This window comes from Bos taurus, chromosome X (genome assembly GCF_002263795.3).
Source record: "Bos taurus isolate L1 Dominette 01449 registration number 42190680 breed Hereford chromosome X, ARS-UCD2.0, whole genome shotgun sequence".
NCBI lineage: Eukaryota > Metazoa > Chordata > Mammalia > Artiodactyla > Bovidae > Bos > Bos taurus.
Genome location: NC_037357.1, coordinates 16,249,549 through 16,276,175, shown reverse-complemented (window position 1 = coordinate 16,276,175; position 26,627 = coordinate 16,249,549). Strand labels below are relative to the sequence as shown.

The 26,627-nt window shown below is 38.0% G+C and overlaps 1 protein-coding gene and 1 non-coding gene across 9 annotated transcripts in view; one reads left to right on the top strand and one right to left on the bottom strand.

The window, feature by feature from the left end:
• MBNL3 (muscleblind like splicing regulator 3) overlaps window positions 1-26,627 on the top strand; it is a 121,228-nt gene that overhangs the window by 49,514 nt on the left and 45,087 nt on the right. For 5 of the 8 annotated variants that reach the window (XM_059883512.1, XM_059883513.1, XM_059883511.1 and 2 more), the window contains exon 2: window positions 1,723-2,571. In XM_059883512.1, coding sequence (XP_059739495.1) covers window positions 2,395-2,571 — 177 coding nt within the window. In that variant the 5' untranslated portion in view covers window positions 1,723-2,394. Of the gene's footprint in view, window positions 1-1,722; window positions 2,572-26,627 lie in introns of those variants that run through there. The other 3 variants (XM_024988182.2, XM_010821415.4, NM_001192740.1) reach the window with 2 other exon arrangements.
• On the bottom strand, window positions 10,241-10,343 carry LOC112445210 (U6 spliceosomal RNA). Its single transcript, XR_003033580.1, has one exon. It is a non-coding gene; the product is annotated as a U6 spliceosomal RNA (small nuclear RNA).

Here is a 26,627-nt window from a genome sequence, read left to right as displayed (position 1 = left end):
TGGCAAGAAGGGAAGTTACCAGTAGAAGTGACGATTAACAATCTGCTACTGAAAGAGAATTATAATACTTCCCAGGACATTTATAACCCTAAGTCTTCAACCAGAGGTCAAATTATGCTCAGGACTTTTTAAGAAGGCAAAGCTACATATAATACGTTTTGGAAATATTTCCATGAAGAATGACTTAGAGAAACACGTTTTGCTCTTAAATGGATAAGCTTGGGTTTTCCGTATATTTAATTTCCTAATAGTATCTAAAAAATCAGGTGAATGTAAAGATAAACCAAAAATTCAGATTTTGTAAAATTACTGAAGAAACTATTTAAAAACGATACTGGATGCTTGGGGCTGGTGCACTGGGACGACCCAGAGGGATGGTACGGGGAGGGAGGAGGGAGGAGGGTTCAGGATGGGGAACACGTGTATACCTGTGGTGGATCATGTTGATATATGGCAAAACCAATACAATATTGTAAAGTTAAAAAATTTTTTAAAAAAAGAAAAAAAATAAATGAAATGTTTTCAAGAACTTTAATACTGCTTTTTTGATGGATTAACAATCGGTTGATTTGTCTGGTACTCCGAGCTTACTTTGGCTGTAGAAAATCCCAGTTAATTTTGGTACGTGTTCATGGTAGAATGCTGGCAAATTAATATTTATCTTCTCTGAGTTCCTGGAAATTGTTGCTGGCTGACAGTGGGTTGAAGTGCAAACCCTAAAACTGCACAGTATTCAATGTATGACCAGTGTATGGAACAGTGCGTTCTGTCTCACTTATTTGTCCACGCTGAAACTTCCTTCTGAGTTTCTCAATATCCCTTCATAAAGACTGAGACCTAAATAGAGAATACACAGAAAAAAATAAATCCAGCATCATTTCAAGGGTTTCTTTCTTGAACTGAGGCACATTTTCCATTTTGCAGTCTTTCCCCTACCTCATTTGCAGTGGGTCTCCAGCTAGTTATGTCATGACTGTTTTATGTGATCATCAACAATTACATTTCAAGTACACAGTGTCCTCTTTCTGATTTCTGGATTCTGAGAGCAGAACGAGCCTTCAAGCAGACCACAGTAAAGCCAGTTTAATGGTAGGCCTCTGGTAGCCTCTAAAAGCTGGAGACACACAGGTGTCTAAAGGTGCATAAAGGGATGTCACATCAGGGTCTGGCATTTTCTGTGCAGTGGAACCCCAAATGAATTTCTGCCCCCAAACAGATCAAAATGCAAGTCTTTTTTTCCTTTTAATTGGGCTGTTGCCAAGTCTTATATTTCAACAGTAAGTCAAAGAGGTGGCTTTCTTTTACTAGTAGAATTCTACACTGGGAAATGGCCTTCTTACTGACAATGGCTGACTATGCTGCGCTGCACCGTCGGTATGTAGATGAATGCGTGTGTGCTTAGTTCCTCAGTCATGTCCGACTCTTTGCACCCTATGGACTATAGCCCACCAGGCTCCTCTGTCCATGGAATTCTCCAGACAGTAATACTGGAATGGGTTACCATTTCCTCCTCCAGGGGATCTTCCTGACCCAGGGATTGAACCTGCGTCTCCTGTGGCTCCTGCATTGCAGGTAGTTTCTTTACTGCTGAGTGACGGGGGAAGCCCCAGTATCTAGATGCTTCCTGTTTTAAAGAGGTTATGTTACTGCTTTCCAAATCTAGAGTTTAAAACAAAAGCATTGTGTTAAATTAGCTAATTTTAATTTATTTTATTTTTGCAGGTTTCTGGAAAAGTGCCTTTTCTGAAAACGCTGCAGCTTGGATTCCACCTCAGAGCTGTATCTTTCTAAACCCGTGTCCCTACCACCATCACTGCCCCCTCTCCCCACCTGTGCCCCCAAATTTTCTTAATTTTCATAGTCATTTTCTCTCCTCCTGATTTTGCAACCAAAAGAAAAATCTTGCAGTTCTAACATCCTACCAATCTTAATCTTTAAATCCACAATATAGGGAGAAAACCTTTTCTCCCCTTGATCTGAGACCATTCCACAAATTGACGGGCAGCCAGCAGCATATGCTCTTTTGTAAGAATAATTGAAAACATCAACTGGAGAGCACAGAATCCTTTTGAAATTCTGCCAGTTATTTGAAGTAACTTTGGCAGAGGAAAAACAAAACACTCAATATCTTAACGTTGACAGTTGCCTTCTTAAGAGTTGGTCTCTAATTTGACTTTTGGTTATTCTGATACAATTTTTATTTTACGGTGGGCCTTTTGTTTGACTACTCAGACCGAATTTGACTTAATTCAACCCTAAGTGCTAACAAAGAAGCATTTCACCAAAGCAACCTGTTAGCTTTTCACATTTAGCTGGAATTTATTTTTAACCTTTCAACAGCAGCACTAATAGTGCCCTAGAGAAGGTGTACTTGATTTTGAGTTCACTTTCAATATGACGGCTTTCAGCATTGCCCTGGTTCGTGATGCCAAGTGGCTGACTTTGGAAGTGTGTAGAGAATTTCAGAGAGGAACCTGCTCTCGAGCTGATGCAGATTGCAAGTTTGCCCATCCGCCAAGAATTTGCCATGTGGAAAATGGTCGCGTGGTGGCTTGTTTTGATTCTCTAAAGGTGAGTCTCATCTAAATGCATATCATTTAAAATTGACACTTGTTGATTTCTGGGCATTTTGAAATATGTTGTACTTTGAAATTAGTCAAGTTAATAGTATGAAAGTGATAGGTTTGTTTTTTAAGGCAGGATGGAGACTTTGTATTTGTAGAACTAAGCCAGACTAAAGCACACCCATCAAAGCTCACTGACCAAGATAGATAGAGAAAAAAGTTCAAGAATTTTTGTAGGAGAAACTGTAGCCTTGCTTTACTTTACTTCTGTATTTATTATTTAGATTTTTAATGCAGTGATCATAATCCTCAGATTAACTTAGAGAAGTCCTTACTGAAATAGTTTATTATCTGTGTTACCAAAAGATACTTGGCAGGGACCAATCAGAGGGTAAATAAAGTCAGATGGAGAGAGTAAAATGTGAAAATCTCATCATCCAGGAGGAAAATGATGGCATTTTGAATTTTCTTAGTCAAAGTCTACTTTGAACCTTTAACTTGAACTTACTGCTACAATACTAGGTTCATATCATTTTCTTCCTAAATAACTGATTGACCAATTTCAGATTTGTGAGCACATTTTATAAGGAAAGTTTTATTGCCAAGGTTATCAAACCTGAATATTATGTAGTAGAGTACAAATAAAATATGAGGGAGGATGAAATATTATATAGAATAGAACATATATGATTGCAGAACAAAAAATATACTGATTTCCATGTTTTATTCATGGTTATCCTTAAATTAGGGGTAAACATGTACAAATTAAAGCATAGGAGTTAAAAATGGTCATAGATTCCTGGTTTAACTAATAAGATTTGCTATGATGCATTTGAGATTTTTTTCAAAATATGTTAAAATGAATTGATATTAATAAGAACCTTTTCAATTTCTTAATACTGTTTTACTTTATCAAGACCAATTTTATCTCATTAACATTTTTATTTATGGCTGCATTGGCTAATAGAGATGTATTTTTTTGTATGATCACTTATTCAGAAAACATTTTATCATGATATCCTATGTAAGTAGTTACTTTTGCTTATGTTTTGATTGCTAGTTTTTGTTTCAAACCATTCCAGTTCAAGAATGGTCACTAGTTATAAAGATAATGGCAACTCCTAACATTGAAAATGTCTGAATTGCTCTTTTTTGTAGCAGATATTCTGACTAAAGGGCTTATTCTGTTTTCTTTATTTCATTTTCATTCAAGTTTCATCTATAATTATTTTACGTATTATTTAAATCATTTATGTATTGTTTAAATCAAGGACTGGGCAGTGCCTTGAATAGAAAAGAGCACTGGACTAGTTCGGGAGTAGGAGGGAAGGAAATGCCTTTTAGCCAGTCCCTATAGAGGGTCCACCACTGCACTACGCACTTTACGTATCTTTTAGCCAGTCCGTATAGAGGGTCCACCACTGCACTACGCACTTTACGTATCTTGTTTCAGAAGTTCCAGACAAAGCTTGAGTTGCTTCATTTCTAATGCATGGATAATTCTTCTCTCCCTAACTTCCATGATTATTGCTGAGATTCCAGTAAGATGACATAAATGAAAAACCATGTATCACTATAAAAATGAATTAAGGCCTTCCCTGGCGGTCCAGTGGTTAGGACCTGGTGCTTTCGTGTCATGGCCCCAGATTCAGTCCCTGGTCAGGGAAGATCCCACCAGCCAAGTGGCATCCCTCCTCCCCACCCAAAAAGTGAATTAAGTGCAAAGTTACCTTCTTACTATTAACTAAACTGTTGTTTTAGGAGTTCTTCAAAACAGTTGTTTAGTTAAGGCTCTATTATTTAAAACTACACATTCATGTTTCAAAGGGACACGCTCGTATCCTCAAGCAAAGTATCACTGTCTATATGGCTTGCTCTTAAAAATAGAGTTCCTTGCAGGCTTTGTAAATTCTATCTTTTCAGGCATCTGGCAGGAAGAGATGTGTGATCTTACTAATCATTGATATAGTTCACATCGATTTTCCCATTTAAAGGCAAAAGAATGCCATAATGAAAACATTTTGAAGAAAAGTAATACGGAGCATGATTGTTAACAAAATGCAATACTGCACTACCACTTTAAAGCTTGGAAAATGTTTAGTTCAAAAACTACAAAGATACTGGCCAATGAATACTAATAAGCCACTTAATTATTTAAATACACTGTTTACTCACTGTATCCAGTGTTTTTTAAATAATTTTTGATATGTTAAAATTTTGATGACCAGACACACAGGATAAAGACGATTTGCATAATCCTTACATTCTCAAATTTTAATGAAAATCTTAGAATTTCAAATATACAATGCCTTTAAAAAAATTAATTTGCCATTTAGATAGTACATGCATCACAGTTCCATATCTGCACAAAAGCTTTGTAGTCCTGTTGTATTATTCCTTATCCTTGATATACACAAAAACCATACCATGGTATGCATGAAAACTATGCATGAAAACAGTTGACCTAACTGGGTTGTACTACTACCATATCTACAATATACAAATAACATACCTCGATGGTTACTGCAGCGTTCACTACCACTTTGAGTTTCTGTGATTGAAACACTTTTGAAATGTATCTGTGTACTGTTTCTTCTTCCATGAGTGGTTAAATAACTGAAGCAATCACTTGATGAGCTTTGGGTGACTGCTTTTGGTTTTTTGGTTTTTATCAGGATTCCATTAGCACTAAGTACTCTACCAGATGATGATGGTTCTTTGCCTTCATAATAGGCATAGTAGTTCACAATATCCTATACTCATCTCATAATGAGGGAATGTTAGGAAAATAAGGAGGTTAAGCTTGATGGCTTATTGTGCATTATGCTGAAGTGCTGGGCCTATCACTCTATGAATGTTGAGTATTCAGTGATGAAGCATGCACCATCTTCAGTTAGAGATCTAGACATCACAGCCCATAGATTAATTTCCAGCTACATAAGAGTCTCATTTCATGTTGATATGTAGCTGTTTTTCTTATAACTCAGTTGCCCTGTCCACTTGGCAAAATTGATTTCAGAAAGTATTGCTTAACCCATTCTGTGCCAAATTCTTGATATTACAGTTCACAATTAATCTAGGTTAGTATTTTTAGTGACTCTCCCTTGACTTTAACGAAAGATCGTCACAGAAAATCCCAACCCAAAATCTGTGATTGTTTTCATAGCCAATATTATCTTCCTCCATACTTGAAGCAGTGTGATATCTGCCACTTGTTATCCAGGAAGGATATAAATTCTGTCATTATCTAATTATGAAAGGTCAACATCCATCACATCTGCCCACCCTACTTACTACCTTGTGTAGTTTTTTAACAAAAATTTCCTGGCAGGGGCCTTAGCAGCTGGCATAGTCACAGGACAGCCATGTCAACCTATATACATTCCTAGAAGATGGGAACTGAGCGAGGAAAAACAGAAAGCAGTGCCACACTTTCTTCAAATATTGCATATGATCACAAGCATAATAATAATATTTCGGCAAGTGAAACCAGATGTATAGGTATATTGATGTGAATATATCCTGTTAGGTCCTGAGTTAACTTTGTCCTGAGTTACCAGTATATTCTGTGTAATTATCACTAGTCACAGCAATTTCCATCCATTTGAAATTTGATTATTTTTGACTGAATATTTACCACATCCCTGTTTGCTCAAGGAAAATTTAGCAGGAGCAGAAGACTCCTAGCAACATAATCCCAAGGGTTTCTGGATTATTCAAGTTTTAGAACCATTTATGAGCTGATCAGAGAGGTCTGCCTGCACTGGAAAGAATATATAGACACCACCTGTCATCCTGAGACTCAAGGAAAGTAACATTTTACTTAAGGATCTTCTTACATTACTGACGTTAAAAAGGAAGTATCTTTGACCAGTAAAAGTCAATGCTATTTTGGACATTTCAAAAACCTCTCTTGAAAGAAAAATGGAATTAAAATCAGCATCCAAGTAAATACATATCGATGGCTCAGCCTCAGTTTAAAGTTTTTATTTTGAAGTAATTTTAGGCTTATAGAAAAGTTTCAAAAATAGTATAAGGAGTTCCTGCATACCCTTCACCCAGCTTCCTGTAATGTCAACAACTTACATACCATACATAGCACAGTTATCAAAACCAGGAAATAACTCTAGTTCGATACTATTAAGTAAATTACAGACGTTATTTGAATTTCACAAATTTCCCTCCTAATGACCTTTCTGGGCTCCAGAATTCAATCCAGGACCCCACATTCTGTTTGGTGATCATGTCTCCTTAGTCTTCTCCAATCTGTGACAGTTACTCAGTCTTTCCATATCTTTCATGACCTTGGCACTTTGGCTGAATACTGGTCACTCATCTTATAGAATGCCTCTCAATTTGGGTTTGTCGAATGCAATGTCATGATTTGATTGAGGTCATGCATTTTTTGGTAAGAAAACCATAGAAATGATGTGCATACTTGAGGGTACTTGATGTATCTCCTCTCTCATGGTTACCTTTATCACCTGCTAAACATGGTGTCTGCTGGCTTTTCTGCTGTAAAGTGATCAGGTCTCCTTTTGTGAAAATCGATAAATATCTTCATTTATTCAACATCTCCTCAACATACCATTGACTGAAGGGTCACCCAGTATCCAAGCTGTCAAAATGTGGAAAAGTATCCATCTTAGAAGTCTCTACTTACAGTCAATCAAGAAAGATAGGAGAAAATGGACCATAAGAGAGAAACAACAGTATTACTACTGGCCACCAGAAAGACAGAACCCTGGAGAATGGGAAGCCCAAGAAATGTTGTGATGTGCTTGTCCTTGTCACCTGCTCCTATGGAGCGGCCCCTGTGCTGGAGTCAGCACCGCCCCCCCTCCCCGCCCCCAGCACCTCTAACTTCTGCATCAGGAAACAGACTTTCTGCCTTTTGTTTCATGATAAATACCATTTTTCCCCAATTTAGACAGTTATTCATCTTTATGAAGGGAAGGAAAAATACAAAAGAAATTTTTAAAATCATACACAAGAAGATAAAAATAAAGTGTAATAAACTGTAATAAAATGTCATCCCCAGTACCACTGCCAACATTATGCATTTCCTTTCACTCTGTATAGAATTGTATGTGTGCTGCATAAACCTTGCCTTACCTTCTGCCTTCTTATAGACCTCTCTCCTCCTCTCACTCCCACTTGCTGATCCTGCAAAGTCAACCTCTCCCTCCCTTTATCCTTCCTGTCAGCTTCAGATTTTTCCCAGAGTATCAGAAAATATCTAAATACTACTTGATCTTCTCCCATCATAGACTTTTAAAAAATATACCAATTATCATGGTTATTTTTTTTTCTGATCAGAAAATAAAAACATATGCTTTCTAGAAAACTGTAATATAGAGATAAAAATAATTATGAAACCTAACCTGTAATTCCATTACCCAGTGAAACCCTTCCCATGTTGGTATATGTTCTTTCAATATTTAATGAGAACTGTTTCTTTTTTTAAAAAAATGTTTCACTTGTTCCATGCAATGCAAAAGGCTTTTAAAACTTAGGAAGGAATGGTATTTTATAAATATTTTTAAATTAAAATATATTACTTTTCAAATTCTATGAGGCCATCAGAAATTATGTTTATGAGAACCATGTAATAATAATAATAGTAGTAAATTCTACCTTCTATTGACTGGGGCTTCCCTGGTGGCTCAGACGGTGAAGTGTCCGCCCTCAATGCAGGAGACCCGGGTTCAAGCCCTGGGTCGGGAAGATCCCCTGGAGAAGGAAATGGCAACCCACTCCAGTATTCTTGCCTGGAAAATCCCATGGACAGGGGAGCCTGGTGGGCTATAGTCCATGGGGTCGCAGAGAGTTGGACACGACTGAGTGACTTCACTTTCACTTTCTATTGACTACTATGTTCGAGAAACTTTTCACATGCCAACTGTATTCCTTAACCCAGTTTAGGCTTTCCCACTGATGGGTCAGGTTTCACCAGCTATATGGTCTTGGGTAAGTACCCACCCTGCCTGTTCCTAAATTTCCTCCCCTATGAAAACAATGTTCCTATTAGCACGTACCTCCTGAGTTCCTGAGCGTTCAGATGTGGTGGTGGCTCACGGTAAAGAATTCGCCGTGCAGTTCGATCCCTGGGTTGGGGAGGATTCCCTGGAGAAGAGAATGGCTACCCACTCCAGTATTCTTGCCTGGAGAATCCCATAGACAGAAGAGCCTGGCGGGCCACAGTCCATGGGGTTGCAAAGAGTCAGACACAGCTGTGTGACTAACACCTGCGTTCCTAAGCATTCAAATGTGATGATCCGCCTAAGGCACTTGGAATAGAACCTGGCACACCACAAGCATTCCAGACATGTCTTTTCACCAAATAAATTCCATTCTCCATTAAAGGAACCAGGGAATCCTCAGAGTAATGACTATAGCTGGATTGAGGCAGGAAAAATATGAGTCTGTGACATCTTGTGCTTCCAGAAAGTAAGGAAGTGCTTGGAAAAGGAAGGGGCCTGATAGCTGGACACTGGAGCCAACCTGAAGAAGCACCCAGCGAGCAAAGTGTCAAGCTCAGGGAAGACAAGGAAAGACTGAGAAACTGTCAGAGATTGGAGATTAAAATAAACATGACAGATAAATACTATGTGGGATCCTGGATTGGATCCTGGAGTGGAGAAAGCACATTAGAGGGAAAATTGGTGAAATTCAAGTAAGGTCTCCAGTTTACTTAATAGAATTACAGTAAAGTTAATTTCCTGGTTTTGATAACTGTGGTATGTATGATGGATGTATAAGTCATTGACATAGGAATCTAAGTTAAGGATCTCCAGGGGTACTCTCGGAGAAGGCAATGGCACCCCACTCCAGTACTCTTGCCTGGAAGATCCCATGGGTGGAGGAGCCTGGTAGGCTGCAGTCCATGGGGTCGCTAAGAGTCGCGCACGACTGAGCGACTTCACTTTCACTTTTCACTTTCATGCATTGGAGAAGGAAATGGCAACCCACTCCAGTGTTCTTGCCTGGAGAATCCCAGGGACAGGGAGCCTGGTGGGCTGCCGTCTCTGGGGTCGCACAGAGTCAGACACGACTGAAGCGACTTAGCAGCAGCAGCAGCAGGGGTACTCTGTACTATTTTTTGCAATTTCTCTGTAAATCTAAAATAATTTCAAAGTTAAATGTTTTAAAAAGAACTTTCTTAGTCTTGCACATGCACCTTCTGTTTTTTTTGGTGCTCAGAAATACAGTGGAGTATTAGTTTTTTTGCTTTTCTTTCTTCTTCTTTTAAACTCTGGGTGTGGTAATGAGAAAGCTCTGAAATCCATGCAGTGGCTGATCCTGAAACTCACCTCAACCAGCTAGATGAGTCAGATAATTGAAATAGTTAATGAGAGCACTCATACCCGTAATAGCGCTTCACAAACCTAGCAAATCAAAACCTGCGAATGTAGAATATTCAGTTGAGATTGTTACAACTTACAGATAGGAAACTAGGGATCTAGTGAGAGGGAGAGTCCCTTGCCCAGGGTCACATAAGCAATAATCAAAAGAACCTGAAAACTGCAGTGTTCTTCCAATCATTTCAGTCTTTTTTCCCATGGAGAAAAAGGAGATAAGAGAAAACATCATTTGGGATTATTGTATTTTGTTTCTGTTTTTGACCTTTGCAGCATTCATTTCATTCTGAGGAGAAACATAGAAACATACTGCTTAAAAATATGGAACGCTTCACAAATTTTCATGTCATCCTTATGCGAGAGCCATGCTAATCGTCTCTGTATCTTTCCAATTTTAGACTATGTGCTGTCAAAGCAAGCATTGGGCTATTGTTTTACTAAACCAAAAGCATCCAGCGCTTATGGTCAGACTGTCCCATGTGACACTGGGATGCCCTGCTTTCGACGTTGTGTGGTTCTCCTTTACTTTTTGTTACTTTAGAAAGGGGGAAAAGTCATCTTTCCTTTTCCTAATATCTCCCTCATTTGTTGTTTCACAATATTGTGTTTAGATGAAGACTTTAAAATTCTTTTATTTATTTCTTTGACAATTATTCTGGCTGTTAATTTTGAAAACAAGAAGGAAGAGGGGCTAGGGTGTTTTATTTTTAGAGCAAGTTATCTAACTTAGTGATACTGCGCTTTTTTAAATCACTGAGAGTCAGAACACTGAGCTGTCTCTACTCACTTGCCCATCCTTCTCTCCAAACCCTGCAGCACTGAGTTAGCTAGCCAGAATCGGGGATTGTAATGGGCTGTGGATCATGTATAGCTTCACTGCAAGAAACTCTTTGATGTCTGATGCCGTTATAGATATACTCATTAGTACAAAGTCTGGGCCAGCTAGGGAGGTACCTGTCACAGATCAGCTGAAGATATTGCAGTAGCAGGTCAGCCTTGTTATGGGTCAAATACAGTTTTGTAAAGGAAAACAGAATCTAATCCAATGAATTTAAAATGTTGTTTTATGGAAGCATAGCTCAAGATCATTTCTCACTACCCCTTGCAGCCAAGGCTGCAGTTGGCTGCATAGTAAGAAAGGAGTTGTGATATAGCCAGGAAGGTATTTTTCAACCACAGTTTGATACCATTAAGATGGACCTTTTGTCACAGGAATCCCATTTAGTATGAGTGATCTGAAGTTTGAATACTGTCTACTGTATGTCAACTCATGTGTGGAAGAAGCTCTTTATATGTTAGGGACATAGATGTCTGATTTTACTTTATCATCTAATACTTCTCTCATGTCACATACTGTATAATCATTACAAATACTTTTTCTCTACTTCACCTTTTTGTGAAATGTGGACATAAGATACTTTTGTGCATCTGGAAATAGCAATTAGTTCTTCTAGGAACATGACTTTTCTCATATAACATCATTTACTCACTGCTGTTTTTGCCCTTACAGATTAGTTTTCTGATTGTAACATCCCCAAGGTTGTCTTGTTTTCCTCTGTCTCAGCCTGCCACTTGATTGTTGACCTACAGGTTTATATATTCCAGAGGAATTTTAGCTGTCTGTTCTTTCCTCAATATTTCTAAATAATCTTTTCATTTTTTTCTGTATTTCCTCCACTGTATAATAAGTCTTTGGTTTCTTAAATTTATGTTTTTTGTTCCCGTTAGTGTCTAATCCAGATTTGCAGCCCTGCTTAGGTTTTCAGTGTTTTTATTACTGTGCATTCAGTTATCACCACAGGGTCCAGTTTTACTGCTAGACGTAATGAGAAGTTTAACTCATGCTTTTTCCTATCTTTCTTGATACTGTTTTCTTAAAAGTTAGTAAACAGTTCCATTTGTTCTACAACCTTTTATTTTGTAAATAATCTCCACCATTTAGATTAACCATGTTGTTTAGAGTTCAAGTAAATTATTTTTCCAATATTATTCATGATGAGTTTGTATAATATGGCTTAGTGTTGCTTAGTTGCTAAGTCATGTCCACCTCTTTTGGAACCCCATAGACTGTAGCTCGCCAGGCTCCTCTGTCTGTGGAATTCTCCAGGCAAGAATACTGGAATGGATTGCTATTCCCTTCTCCAGGAAATCTTCCTGATCCAGGGATTGAACCCAGGTCTCCTGCGTTGCAGGCAGATTCTTTACCTCTGAGCCACCAGGGCTTAGTGTCATGCCTAATCTGTTTAGTGAAATAGATGTAACAATAGGGTCCATCAATTTTTGCAGCTGTTACTGGTTCATAAGCATGTGAATATATGCTTTCAGTTGGATTTTTTCTATTGTAAGTAGACATTTTATTGTAGTTGAAACTCAAATTTTTATTTACACAGTGGGAATTGGTAGAAAAGAGATATTAGCCTTTTGCTCCTCCCCATGTTCTTGTGGGTACACAGTAGACAGTGAAGGCAGTTTCCACACTGAAAAACATCCAGTGGCTTGAAAACATAGAGTCCACAGTGATATAACCAATTTCCTGAACTAAGATATAACCAGTGTGTTAGGCATGATTTGCCTGCTAACTAGTTAAAACTAAGGTTCTGGTTTCTGTCTTTAGCATGCAGAAATGCAAACAGAAAATGTTTTTTCTCTGTGACTTTAAACTTCACCCATCTTTTATATGTGTCTGGGTACAGTGAGTAGGCAGCATTGTAGTATCGATCATCTCTTATTCCATTCCAAATACATTTTGGAGATTATATTTTTAAGATGACATTGTGTTAAGATCACACTGTCATACTGTCTTAAAATTTTTGTTCATCCTATTTATGAAAAAAAAAATAGTAATCCTGAAGTAGCCATTTGAGAAGTTTGAATATTTAAAAACTCTATGTGGTTTGAAAACATTTGCTAAATACCTATCTTAGAAGTTGTTTCTCTGTTGTTAATGTTTATACTTATCACATGCTTTGGTAAACGAACTTAAATCTTTTACCAACATTTGTAAAAACATAATCTCTAGAGGGTTTTTTTTTTTTTTGCAATTTCCTGGTTATTTCACTTTTTCTCTTAGCCAGAAAAGCATTCTATATGGACGCAAATTCAATTTTAACTTCCAAGCAACCGAAAAAAATTTTTTGTTTATTTTCATTCTGCTAGCACTACAACAAAGAAAGGATTTTTCCAGCTTTATTGAGATATAATTCACCTATAACATTGGTTAAGTTTAAGGTATAAAACATGACGATTTGATACAACTATATATTGGGAAATGATTACCACAGTATGCTTAGTCAACACCTCTGTCACCTCATATAATTACTCTTTTTGTAGAACATTTCCAGACTTACTCTCTTAGCAACTATCAAGTATATAATACAGTTTTGTTCACTATGGGCTTCCTTGGTGGCTCAGATGGTAAAGAATCTGCCTGCAATTCAGGAGACCTGGGTTCGATCCCTGGGTTGGGAAGATCTCCTCAGGAGGAAATGGCAACTCACTCCAGTATTTTTGCCTGGAGAATCCTGTGATCAGAGGAGCCTGGAGGACTATAGTCCATGGGGTCACAAAAGAGTCAGACATGAATGAGTGAGTAACACTCTCTCTGTTCACTATGATGCTGTACATTATATCCATAGAACATATTCATCTTATAACTGGAAGTTTGCACCCTTAGATCATATCTCCCTATTTTCCGTACTCCCCTGTCCCTGGTAACCTCCATTCTACTCTATTTCTATGGGTTTGGCTTTTTTCAGATTCCTCATGTCAATGAAATGATACAGTATTTGTCTTTCTGTGTCTAGCTGTCAAGGTACATGCATGTTGCCAAAAAAGGATTTCCTTCTTTATCATGGCTCAATAATATTCCATTGTGTATGGTTTGGAATATTGTCTTGTCTTTCAAAGATGCCCTAGAGGTAGTCTTCATAAATACCTCTTTCTTCAGTGAACCACAGATGTAACCATGGAAATGTTTGATGTGAATCATGGTATCAGCAATGGAATAAACATAGAAAATGCTGCCTTGTAATAACAGCTCTAAAAAGGGCTCCTTGTGTGGCCTTGAGCAAGTCATAAGAATCCTCCTACCTCTGTTTCTCTTCATACAAGAGCACGGAGCAGCACTCAATTTGTAGGCTTATTGATTATGGTTTACTACAAGGATTTTAAATATTAGGGGTCATTTGATGCTGAAAGTCCTGTTAAATCCATTAAGAGTTCTATATACACCCAGTTCCTCAAAGAAATTATTCATTCAGCAAATATTTATTAAAACATGTTACTTGTTAGGCAAGGACTGCACCGAATGCAAAGTTGTGGAAGATGTGGTCCCTGCCTGACCTCCTAGTAGGAAGCTGCTTGTGTTATGTGCCATAAGCCAGGTACAAACTAATCATGAAAAGAATCCAAGGGGGAAGGCGGGGGACTGGAATTACACCCAGCTGTGGTGGTTAAAGAAATAGTCATTAAAGTGGTACCATGTGAGATATTCTTGGAAGGAGGGATAGGAAGAGATTCCAGGCAGAAAGGATAACCTCAGCAAAGACAGAGGAAAAACTGTAGCATGGATTTGGGGAGTTGAGTGTTAAGTCAACCTCTGAAGTGTAGATCGTACGTTGGTAGAGGAGTAGCCTTAAAAGGAAGTGAGGAATTTGAACTTGATTTTGTAGCTCTGAGGAATCTGACAATTTTTAAGTAGAGAAATGGCATCACCAGCCTATGTAAGATGAGTGGATAGAGCCAAAGAGACTGGCGACAGGGGAACCACTTAGAAAGCTCCTATTGAAGCTTAGAAAGCTTCATATTGATGGAATGAAATGATAAGAACTTGAATTAGTGGGAAGGAAAAGCCACTGATGGGTTTGAGATGTTGTTCAAGTCAACATGGTTAAATAAGAGGGGGTTGAAATTTTACTTCTGCCTACTGCTGTTGTGTTCACCTCCATATCCAATTTCATCACATTGGAAGTGAGGATTTCTCAGACTTTTTGGGGGGTTTCACATTAGATGATATCATTTACCACCACAGCTTTTGTGCCTAGCACACACAGTACATATTAGGAGCTTGAAAAGTGTTCATTGAATGAAACATACCCCCACTTTGTTGCATCATTTTGACAGAGGAAGAACCAATATGGGCTCCCCTACAAGGGGAGTCATCTCTCCATGTGTGTCTATATTTCTACTCCCAGTTCAGTTTTTACCTGAATATGAATGAAAATTGTGTACACCCATGTGTCAACATTCCTCACTCAGTCACATTTTAACCTAGATTCGATAGCCTACCGATTGCTGATTTTTGTGAATTTCTGTCCCTTAGCATTATAGAAATGTTCCTTGGCCAAGCACCTTGGATGCTCTCCAAATGTTGCATTTTGAGTGTTTTTACCCTCTATGTGGATTTTTTAAAAAATTGCTGAGTGGCCACTGTAACGTCTTGGGTTTCCCTGGTGGTTCAGATGGTAAAGAATCTGCCTGTAGTGCAGGAGACCTGGGTTCGATCCCTGGGTCGGGAAGATCCCCTGGAGAAGGAAATGGCAACCCACTCCAGTATTCTTGCCTGGAGAATCACCATGGACAGAGGAGCCTGGTGGGCTACAATCCATGGGGTTGCAAAGAGTTGGACACGGTTGAGCAACTAAGCACTGTAACATTAATATCTTAAAGTAATTAGTGTGATAAGCTAGTAATATTCAAGCATCGTTTTTTGCCTTTGAATGTTTGAAATTTAATTTCACAACAAATGGCTACCTTGCAAGTAAAGGTATTCTTGGAAGCACAATTAGTGCTAATAAGGTCATTCTGAGTCACTTACAAGGTCAAAATCTGCAGAAAAGTGTTTTGTGTAAAAGGTAACTGCCTATTCCAATAAAACTATATATTTAAAGTTTAATCAATAAAGACTGTCCTGAATGTACAGTGATCTTTTAAAAGTCCAAAGAGTTTGAGCATGGAAAGGCAAAGAAAAATTCTTAGAGAGCCCATGTATTGACATTCTAAAATAAATGTACCAAGCAATCTGCTTTTTCAAAGACATGGGGAAATAATGAGAAATGTGAAAGTAATTTCAAGATGGAATTTTTAAAAGGGATTTCTAGGCTTACGCGCTGTACCTTGATATTTGTACAGTCAGTTCAATCTCTTATACCATCTCCATCTTCATCTCCATTTCACATAGTGATTTCAGTTTTTCAGGACAGACATCCTGAGGCCTTGGGTGAATCAAGACATGATTCAGGGTTAGGCAACTGACTCTAGTTCAAAAATAAGAAAAGTACCTGGGACATTTTTAGAAAAATGTTTCAAAAAAGAAGAAAACTTAAGATGGTTTTAAGTATTTAGCAGCATTCAGCTGATGTCATTAATAGTTTATAATAATGTTCATAATTGTAACTTGCATATTTGAATAAGCGACTGACAGCTAAGATGAAGCCAAGACTCTCTTTCACTCTTCCCAACTTCTAAAGGTGTCACTCTGGTGGCACATGACATTTACTCCATCTCTGAAATATTCATGATAAATTTAATCATCACATTTCACTATTCCTCCCTCAAATCGCCTACTAGAGAAACACATAAGAAAAAAAAAAAATAAATAACATTACTTCCTAGCCAGAGATTGTAGAGAAAAAAGAGAGAGAAATTTGGAGACATCTATCTATCGCTTCCCTGATAGCTTAGACGGTAAAGCGTCTGCTTGCAATGCTCGAGACCCGGATTTGATCCATGGGTTGGGAAGATCCCCTGGGGAAGGAAATGGCAACCCACTCCAGTACTCTTGCCTGGAAAATTTCCATGGACTGAGGAGCCTGGTAGGCTACAGTCCATGGGGGTCACAAAGAGTCAGATACGACTGAGCGACTTCACTTTTCTTCTTTTCTTTCATCTATTGAGACAGGCTTTTCATTCTGAAATACTTCAGCTCTAATAATAATGTATTTGAAACAAAACCAGAATGAAAGTGTAATGAATAAAATAACATGCTAATGAAAGAGGGGGTGATAGAGAAAGGGAGACTCCCCCAGAGAGAGAATTATTTCTGCCATTTTTATCACAGATTATAAACTCCATTATCAATTCCTTGGCTTTCCTTGAAGCAAAAATGAAGAACTGTGATTAATTATGGCTCAGAGACATCTCGTTCTCCCCATCAGATTTCTCCTCCTCCTCAATAGCATCTCTAGACCCCTATTTTAGCCACCTTTGATTTCTACCCCACTGTCTTCCTTTGATTTCTATCCCATACTGTCAAGTGCTAGAGCCCCTCTCAGCAACAGTCCCCAGGCCCCTGCAATTGCAGGAGAGAGAAGATGTATAAACTCCTTGTAGGCAGGTTCCCTGCCTTACTCTTTGTGTCGTCCATAGTATCCAGCAGTCTTTTTACAGAGAGGTGCTTATTAACCAGTGTACTTTCTTTTATCGAGCAATAAGAACAATGCAGTTCAATACATTTTCCTCTCTACAGTAGTTATCAGAAAGCTCAGAGCTACACTTAGGGCCCAGCTGAAGTGATTAACCTTATCTAGCTTTTTGAAGTTTTTGATGTAATTGCCACCACCTTCCCCATTACATCACTCTGATTCTTTGCTGCTGCTAAGTCGCTTCAGTCGTGTCTGACTCTGTGCGACCCCATAGACGGCAGCCCACCAGGCTCCTCTGTCCCTGGGATTCTCCAGGCAAGAACACTGGAGTGGGTTGCCATTTCCTTCTCCAATGCGTGAAAGTGAAGTCACTCAGTCGTGTCCGACTCTTCACGACCCCATGGACTGCAGCCTACCAGGCTCCTCCGTCCATGGGATTTTCTAGGCAAGAGTACTGGAGTGGTGTGCCATTGCCTTCTTTAGGCCCATGATAATGGTGTTTTTGGAAATGTGTCCTTATAAGAAGGACATTTCCAAGCCATTTTGGGAGAATGTAGTTGTGTAACTAGTGAGAGGGCAAGGGAAGAGGTTAATTCTATTTCCAAATTTCTTATTTGCAGCTTATTAAGCTGTTTGAGTGTTTTTTATTTTTGACATGTCAATGTATTACAAGCATTACGGTATTGCAAACTGGGGGCTTCAGTTTAAGTAAGCTGCCAGTGATACTCAGAAGTAAACGGCGTGCTGCTGAGACTACTCTTAATCAGAAGGGAAAGAATAGCGAATACTTGGAACTCCTTAGCAAGGTATTTATTTTCTTCACAATGAAAAGACGAACGTATCTTATGGGATGTCCTGTTTCCTTACTGCATCACTGCAGGGTACAACCGATGAACTTTGGTGCTTGCTTTGAGGTTTGGGAGTCTACCAATACTTCACCTTTTGGTTATCCATGTTGAAATGCTGTGGTCAACATTGTGTTGTTTGCTTGTCTAATGTGAAAAGTATTTCCTTCCTTTGAGCTTATCCTTTTTTTCCAAATACCTTTTCTGGGAGTGAAGAGAAGAGGTAGTGCTTTCAAATGAGTGTGGTTTCTGCAGTGTAGTAAAGGTATTAATTTATTGGAGAGCCAAGGAGAATTTACTAGAAAATCTTCTGCCTGCTTAAATTTGGGTACCTAACAAACATTTCAAAAGCACACCCTGGGGAGATTTGTAGAGCAAATATAGGCAACGTAGTACAGAGCTCTTAAGTACTTATCTCCATAGCTAATTGCACTACGTTTGTAAACAGAAAATGAATGTAAGTACAATAGAATTTTGAGAGGTCCAATCCTTGTTTTTGCATGACGTGGACTGGCCTTCTTTTATGCGACTGCTAACATCATTACTGAGGTCAGAGATGTGGAATTAAGATATCAAAAGCCCTTTGATATGACCTTTTAGAAACTGAATTATCAGCAACATAAGAAAATGCTCAGTAAATGGCTCAATCTATTTTTGGATTAGACAGCTGCGTTCCCAGTGTTGGGAAAGTGTTGTTGGCTGACTGGCAGCACCACCTTCACCTGGGAACTTGGTAGAAATGTAAATTCTTGGGCCCCACCCAGAACTGCTGAATCACAAACTTTGAAGGTGAATCTGACAGTCTGTTTTAAAAGGCCCTCCTGAACACTCGAATTTGAGGACCACTAGTTTAGAGAAACCAGTGGCTCAGTTGGTAAAGAATCTGCCTGCAATGCCGGAGACCTGGATTCGATCCCTGGGTTGGGAAGATCCCCTGGAGAAGGAAATGACAACCCACTCCAGTATTCTTACCTGGAGAATTCCATGGACAGAGGAGCTGGGCAGGCTACAGTCCTTGGGATTGCAAAGAGTAGGACACGACTGTGTGACTAGCTTTCACTTTCACTGTCTAACAGTCCAGGAGAGTATCAACTAAGAATAATGTATCTCAGTTTCAGAATTCTCAGCAGTTATTATTCCTTCAATGCTTTTTCTTTTTTTCCACTTTTTTTTCAAATGGCCTCATCCTTGGCTTATTGTTTATATTCAGATCTGGTGGAAAGAAAATGACACATGTTCTGGAAGACATATATCTTTGGGAAAGTTATATTATTCTCCCCAGGGAGCACCACAATGCTTATTAGCTGAGAGAAGACATACTGCATGAGACGTACTGCACGAAAGAGCAGTTTACTTTTGTTGCTGTTCAGTCGCTCAGTTGTGTCCAACTCTGTTACACTCAGCATTTCTCAAAAAATATTTCACCACAGAACCCTCTTTTTGTGGAGCTCATGGAAACTTTCCGTGGAACATCTCATCACAGGTAGTTGGGCAAGAATACCATTGGTATGTAAATGTATGAAACCGAAAAGAAAAAGATTCTTTTAATCATTTGTCTATTGTAACACTTTGGAAGGATTAGTGACGTTTTTTATACTCCAGAAGCTCTAATGTAGGTGTCGCTAGCTGCCACAGGTGGACTTTCAAAATTTTATATGCAGCAAGTGTGGGGACAAAAAGGGTCTAGATATGTATATGGTATATATAATATGCGTTTGTATATAATATTTATTATTCTTTATAATAGAAATATATTCAATATAGTATTCAGTATAATGAGAATATTCAGTAAATGAATAAATATGTTCAAATGTGTTTCACATTTATGTGAGTTGCTCTTGGCTTCTAAGCAGTTGGCCTATTGAGAAGAAAAACAAGAAAAATGAAAAACTAGTTCAAATATTTAGAAACCGTTTTATAATGAGATTCATTTTTATTATTTTACCAACTTAGATGAATCATATTCAAAATCCCTTTGTGATAATTAATTATGTGTTAGAATTTTAAGCACCATTAATATCTTTTATAGCCTGTTATTTGTTTTGCTTTATCCTCCTAACTTTCTAGGAAAAAATGACTTGCCTGATTTTATTATTTTAATATGTGTTATAAATAAGATATAGATGGCCCCAATGGCTCAGTGGTAAATAATCTGCAATGCAGGAGCCACGGAAGACATGGGTTCAATCCCTGGGTTGGGAAGATCCCCTGGAGGAGGAAATGGCAACCCACTTCAGTATTCTTGCCTGGAGAAATCCCATGGACAGAGGAGCCTTGTGGACGACAGTCCATGGGGTTGTAAAGAGTCAGACACTACTGAAGCGACTTAGCACAGCATAAATAAAATACAACAGCTGTTTTGGCAAAAATAAAATATAGAAAGTACCAACCAAAAAAAGTGACACTCCAAACTTTTTTATATGATAGAAATTACTTGGAATGTTTTATTCACTATTAATTCTATAGTGAATTTGTGTTGTGTGAGATCTTAAAGTAAGAAGCTTGTAATAGTAGAGAAGTGCCTCTTGACTAGATAAACTTGTCTTCTAAGTAGGCACTGGCTTGTTGCCAGTTGTAAAGGGAGCAATAATTCCTTTCTCTTTTCACGTATTTCCAAGGATAAAATTAAAGCCTGGATCTGCTTCTTCACCCTCTGCTCTTTCACCTACCATTACCAGCGAGCTGCGGGACAGCAACTGTATAACAGTCTCCAGTTCTAAAAAGAGAAATGTCCTTGGTTTTTTAACACTGTATATAAATTCCCTCCCTAGGCACATGATAAGTTGTATTACAAAATCAAAAATTCCTCATATAATGATGCATTATTTTTTGTGGGGAAATCAAATGGTAAAACAGTTTGTAATCTATCAATTTTGAAAAAATTCACAGCAACAATTTTAGCTCTGTTGTAATGAACTAATGAAAATAAATTTTTTTTTCTGATTTGATCTCCAAAGCATACTAAACTTTACTTTTTCCCTTTGTCCTTTCAAAGTAGTTATGAAGTGTGTAGGAGCAGGAATTATTCCTAGAAAAACTAATTAACAGATTTGGAAAATAATTTAGTCGTGATCTAAAGGTAATTAGAATCCAGGGCATTTAAATCCCAGTTTAGCCCTCTTCCTAATAAAATACTACATTTATACTTAGTAAAATACTACATTCATATTAAAAATTTAGGTTTATTCCTGCTTTGTCTTGGAATAAATGCATTAGAAGTCAGAGTGTGAACTGCCGGTGACCTGATTCCAAACAGTAGATTCATTTCACCATTGGTTTTATTTATCATGATTATTTTCCCCATCAAATTGTCTTTGAAAGTATAAATACCCTTTTGGACTCTACATGTTCAATTGTGTAGTCACTTAAAAGATCTAGATTCCCTACTATATATATCATCAGTAAATATCTAGAACATTTTGATTTTTCAAAGCTGTGGAAAAACCTCAATGATAAGTTAGATTGAATAGAATTGATACGTTGACATCATATTTATATGTTTACCTGATGGATCCCCATGTTAATTTGCATTTGAAGTCTTCAGTCTTATTTTGTGAATAATGTTTACTTAACCAAAAATAAATTGACCATATAGAAAAGAAAATAAACATAACTCTTGCTTACAGGCTGAGTGGAAGCACTGGAAACAACAAATCCTAGTTCCCAGGTTCCCATATCATCACCCCATGTAGCACTTTGTCTGGTCATTAAAATCAGGTCCCCCCTAAAACTGAACCTTTGGTGGCATGTCTTTCGTGAGGTGTGTGTGAATTCTTATTTGTCTGTGTTCTTTGTGGAATGAAATGCTTCAGAAGAACACTTTGTACTTCTTTGCAATAAATTCAATCTTCTGTCATTGTTTGGGATCTTCTCTGCTTTGTCATAGTGTTGAACCTACAGCCCTCAGCACTTTTTGTAGTCTGAGTAAACCTGCTTCTAAATGGCCCTGTCGTGTTCCTGTTTTTAATTCTTCTTTTAGTGTGGCAATAATAATAGTCCCAAAAGGCACACAACCAGACCTTTCACCGAGCCCCACTTCTATCCATTCTCTATGTCCATGGGGTTTTCAGGACTGTTACTCTTGTCAGGCTGTGGTCATTTGTGCTTAAGTTTTCATAACCCAGCTCCTGATTCCAGGACACTGCTTCTTCCAGACCAACTGGCAACATTCCTATTATGTATTTACTAAAAAGCTGTGCTAAGAGATGAGATATCTGTACTAATTGTTCTGCTTTGGTTAGGATAAAAGACTTAATAATGCGTTTAAAGCCGTTTGAACAGTGCCCAGCACATGGTAAATACACAGTAAAGTTATTCAGGTGGATGTGGTGTAAAAAAAACACTGGACATTCAGTTACCTTGTCTTACTCATTCTCAAGTCACCCAAGATGCCCAGGTACTTAACAAAACAGGCCACTTGGCATACATTCACCATTTGAATAGTTTGGGGACATAGCTGACAGCCAGTTGGTATGTAATCTTTATTATAATCTTAGACGGGAAAATAGTGACCGGAACACTGGAAATATTTGAACAAGTTCGTTCTTCAGTTTACCACACCGAGATGCTGGGAAGCGCTCGTGTACATGTTCAAATCCCAGCTCTGCTGCCTTACTTCTGTTACCTTGCGCGTGTTCCTTCCGCTCTCTGTGCCTCAGTTTTTCAGTAGAGCACTGACTTCCTAGGGTTATACTGTGCAGATTACAGGAGGTAATGCACAGACAGCACTTTGAACAGTGTCTGACATATGGTAAATATACTACAAAGTCAGCTGATATTCAAGTGGACATGGTGTGAAAAAGATGCCAACCCAAACAGCGTTCAGTAAAGCCCGCAAATGAGTTGTACTTTTATGACTACTTTCATGAAATTAGTAGAAAATATAATTTTACAAGGGCCCCAACCTGGTCTCTAAATGTGGGTCAATAATCATCACATGCCAAGGAACATGAGCTAAACCTGTAGATACCATTACTCTGTAGCCCACTCATAAAAGGTCAGAATTAGTTCGCATCTGAAGGGGGTCATTTGACCTTATATGCCAGAGTCTAGTATATAAAATCAGTGTAAAACATAAAACAACGTTAAATGCTCCACTTATCTTCAGGAGAAAAATAAGTGTGAAATATTAGCACACTTATATATATATTTTTTTTACATGGCCTAGTTTACTTCATTGTATCACTTGATCAAATATTCTTCTAGAATGAAATCTGGTTTACCTTGTATAAGAGACACATAAACTGGACTCTATTTCGGCAAGACACCTTTTGTGAAGTTTTTTAATTTTATTCTGATTTTCAGGAAAGGCACAACAAAGCTAGAGTAGATTTAACTTTTCCCTCACCAGAATAAGGATTCTGCTAATTAAAAGGCAGGGACTAGATCTCAGAAACCTTGCTGTGCTCTAGAGGGTTTATGTTTTTAAGAAACACTACATCCTTACAAACATTCTGTTCTCCCCATAATTCTTGTTCTAACTGCTTAAACTGACTTGTGGAGTACAATTAATAGATTTTTTAAAACTAATTAACTTTTGCTGTCCTTTGCTTCACTTTGTTTTAGATGTGGAGACAGGCATTCTCTGGCAGAGGTCTTATTTCAACTTCTCTGTAAAGCTATGAGAGTTTTATGGTTGAGGGATTGATTTATTTTAAAACATAAAACTTCCACTTATCATTTTATCTTCTTTAAACAAGCCCATTTCTAGTTACATTGTTTGTGGATGGCCTTGTTTAGTTCTTTAAATACCAGGAACAGTTTCATCATCATCAAATATTAACTGCTCGCTGAAAGCAAAAGGTGAGTTTAACAAGGTTGCCATATTTACCAAGTGAAACTGAGAGAAGATCATTGTAAAACATTTCTTTTAAAAAAGTAGTCTTAGTAGTTTCATCAAGAAGTTTTCTAATTCTGTTCACATCTCTGAAATACATTTTGGATGAAACAGTATATTTGGTAGATATTCAGGCCAGGCAGAATAGATCTTTATTTTTAAAGAGAAAGAATTTATATCAATAAACTGCTTGTTTTTATGTCAGAACAAAAACAGCAACTTGGCCTAATAAAGAATCACTTGGCAAAAAAAATAGCCACTTTATTTAAATACACACTGCATTTGGAATTTGGAGCTTTCTTTGGAGATTGTCTGATACTCTTAAATGCCTACAGTTTTAATAACAAGTTAGTGTAAAGGGATATTTCAGCAGGACTTTTGGTGATAAAAAATATATTATCATTAACAAAATGTAGACTTAATCCATGCCTCTGAGTATTCTCATGGCAGTCCGTGTCACCCAGTAAACCTTTCTGCTTGGAAGCTTCATATTTGTTACTAATTAGGTAGTTGGGTAGGAGCGTGAGCTTATTTTAAAGTGCATACATTTGGCTCTATTGTTTGAAATATTTCTACTTATGAATTTAGCAAGACCCTGTAAACAGCCATTTGGTATGCTTTTAAATTTCTTTATCTGAAAGAAAACTTACGTTTAGGAAAAAGAAAAAGAGCGAGATGGGGACTGATTTTCATCTCTGTGCCTCTAATTTCAAAAATACATAGGTAAATCAATAACTATATTTGTCCTTTATATAACCTCTGGGTGGAGGGGTAGTGACTGACTCTAGAGATGTAATTATTTAATTTATTCTTAGCAGCATACTGAGCTCTGCAAAGATAAATTGTTTAAATCTAAACAATAATCAGTGCCTTTCTCACCTTTTACTCCCCTCAGTTTGCAAGATACTTGTCTACATTTAATTCTTCTTTGAACCTTGCTTTTTACTTCGAGACAGGAAATTTAATTTTGCCAAGTGGAAACCGCAAGGCTTAAGTTTAGTGCACAACTAAGACCCTTAGGAATTGAAGGGATTGCCAAATACCTTCTGACTTCCCAAATTTTAGTGCCGTTAGAACTCACTAGAGACCCTTAAGTCATGGAAAACCTAAGGTAACTGGCATGGTTTCAAGGGTTAGAAGTCACAGTGTAGGAAAGCCAGTTAGACAGAGAAGGCTTGAAGTTGTGGTTTTCAAAGTTGCCTGAGTGAAGCATTCAAACAAAAGAAGAAAGTGCAGCAGCCTTTTGGAAAGCTCTGGCAGAACTTACAACTTTGGCCAGGGGTGCTGGGAAGCTGACTGTGGGATCTTTGTAGCCATCATAGGAAAAATCTCCATCTTGTTAGCTGTGTGGAGATCAAATATGGACAGAAATGTTCAATGTCATTTTAACAGGCCATCCAGTTCCTTGGAGTTCACTGAATGCCATGGGGCTTGCTTTGAGTTTTAAAAGGAGGAAGTTAAATTAGTATTTTCATAAGGATTCTCTAATGAAATATGTTACAGGGTATCTTAGGGAAAAAAAAATGAGGGAATGGTTTCTGCGACTGAACTGTGTTTCTTAGTTAAAGACCGGCCGATTTCTTTCTTTAGGACATGTGAGAGGGAACCTTTACTCAGCTCTGGTGGACTGTTCATCTCCAAGAGGGGAACAGAGTGTGCCATTCCTTACAAGTATTTCACCAGGAAGCTCAGTTTCTGAGCCTCCTCTCTTAGGAATATTACACAGACTGATTTCTAAGAGCCTTTCCAGCTTTACCATTTAATGTTTTTATGACATGTTGTCTATAAACATATAAGCTTCCCCAGTGAAGTGCAATTTCCTTCTCTCTGATCTAATTCTGACTCTTTGATAATCCCAACAAAAGAGCCTGAAATCTTAATAAAAAAAACTTTAGGACTGTGTCTCGTAACTGATTCCTGAATTTTCACCACTGCCACTTTTGTGTTATACCTAGTCTGTCATGCGGGGCTGTTATGAATCACCGTTTTTCCTGAATATATTATTTTGTTCATTAGAATTAACCATGTTCCTCTATATCTGCCTCTGTTTTAATATGAGTAATCAAGGCTTGACTGTAAAAGACATCTATGCAAATAATGGCTATTCATGCCGTTTTTTGCACGTTGTGAATATGTATCTGCATCCATCTTCTGTGTGCTTGTAGAAACATGATGCTTAAGCAGATGTTTTCCTGGGCTTCACTGGATGACTTTTGCTTGAATTTGAGTATGCCACCGACAGGACTGAAGAAATGAAAGTTAATCTGCTCTCCTCTCCCTCCCCCTGCTAAAAAAAAAAAAAAACAACTTTAAAACATAAAAGCCTCCTCTTCCTGTAATAATTCATATGTTCAAGAAAATTTATATAGACTTAAAGAGTCAGGAGATCGGCACAGTGGTCACTCACCACGCCCTCCCCCCATCCTAGTCTAAAGGAGGAGCTCTGGCAGGCAGGCATCAAAGTCATTTGAATACACAGTTGTTGCGCCACAGTGGTTGGGAAAGTGGAGTGGCTGACTGGGTAGGGAGCCGTGTGAAGCTTTTGGTGGGAGGAGCCAGGGAGTAAAAAATTGCTTTCTCCAACAGTCAACTTCCTTAAATTCCTTGCAGCTGGTCAGGTAAGCTGGGACTGAGAGGGCCTTCTGCTTTGCTCTGGGGGA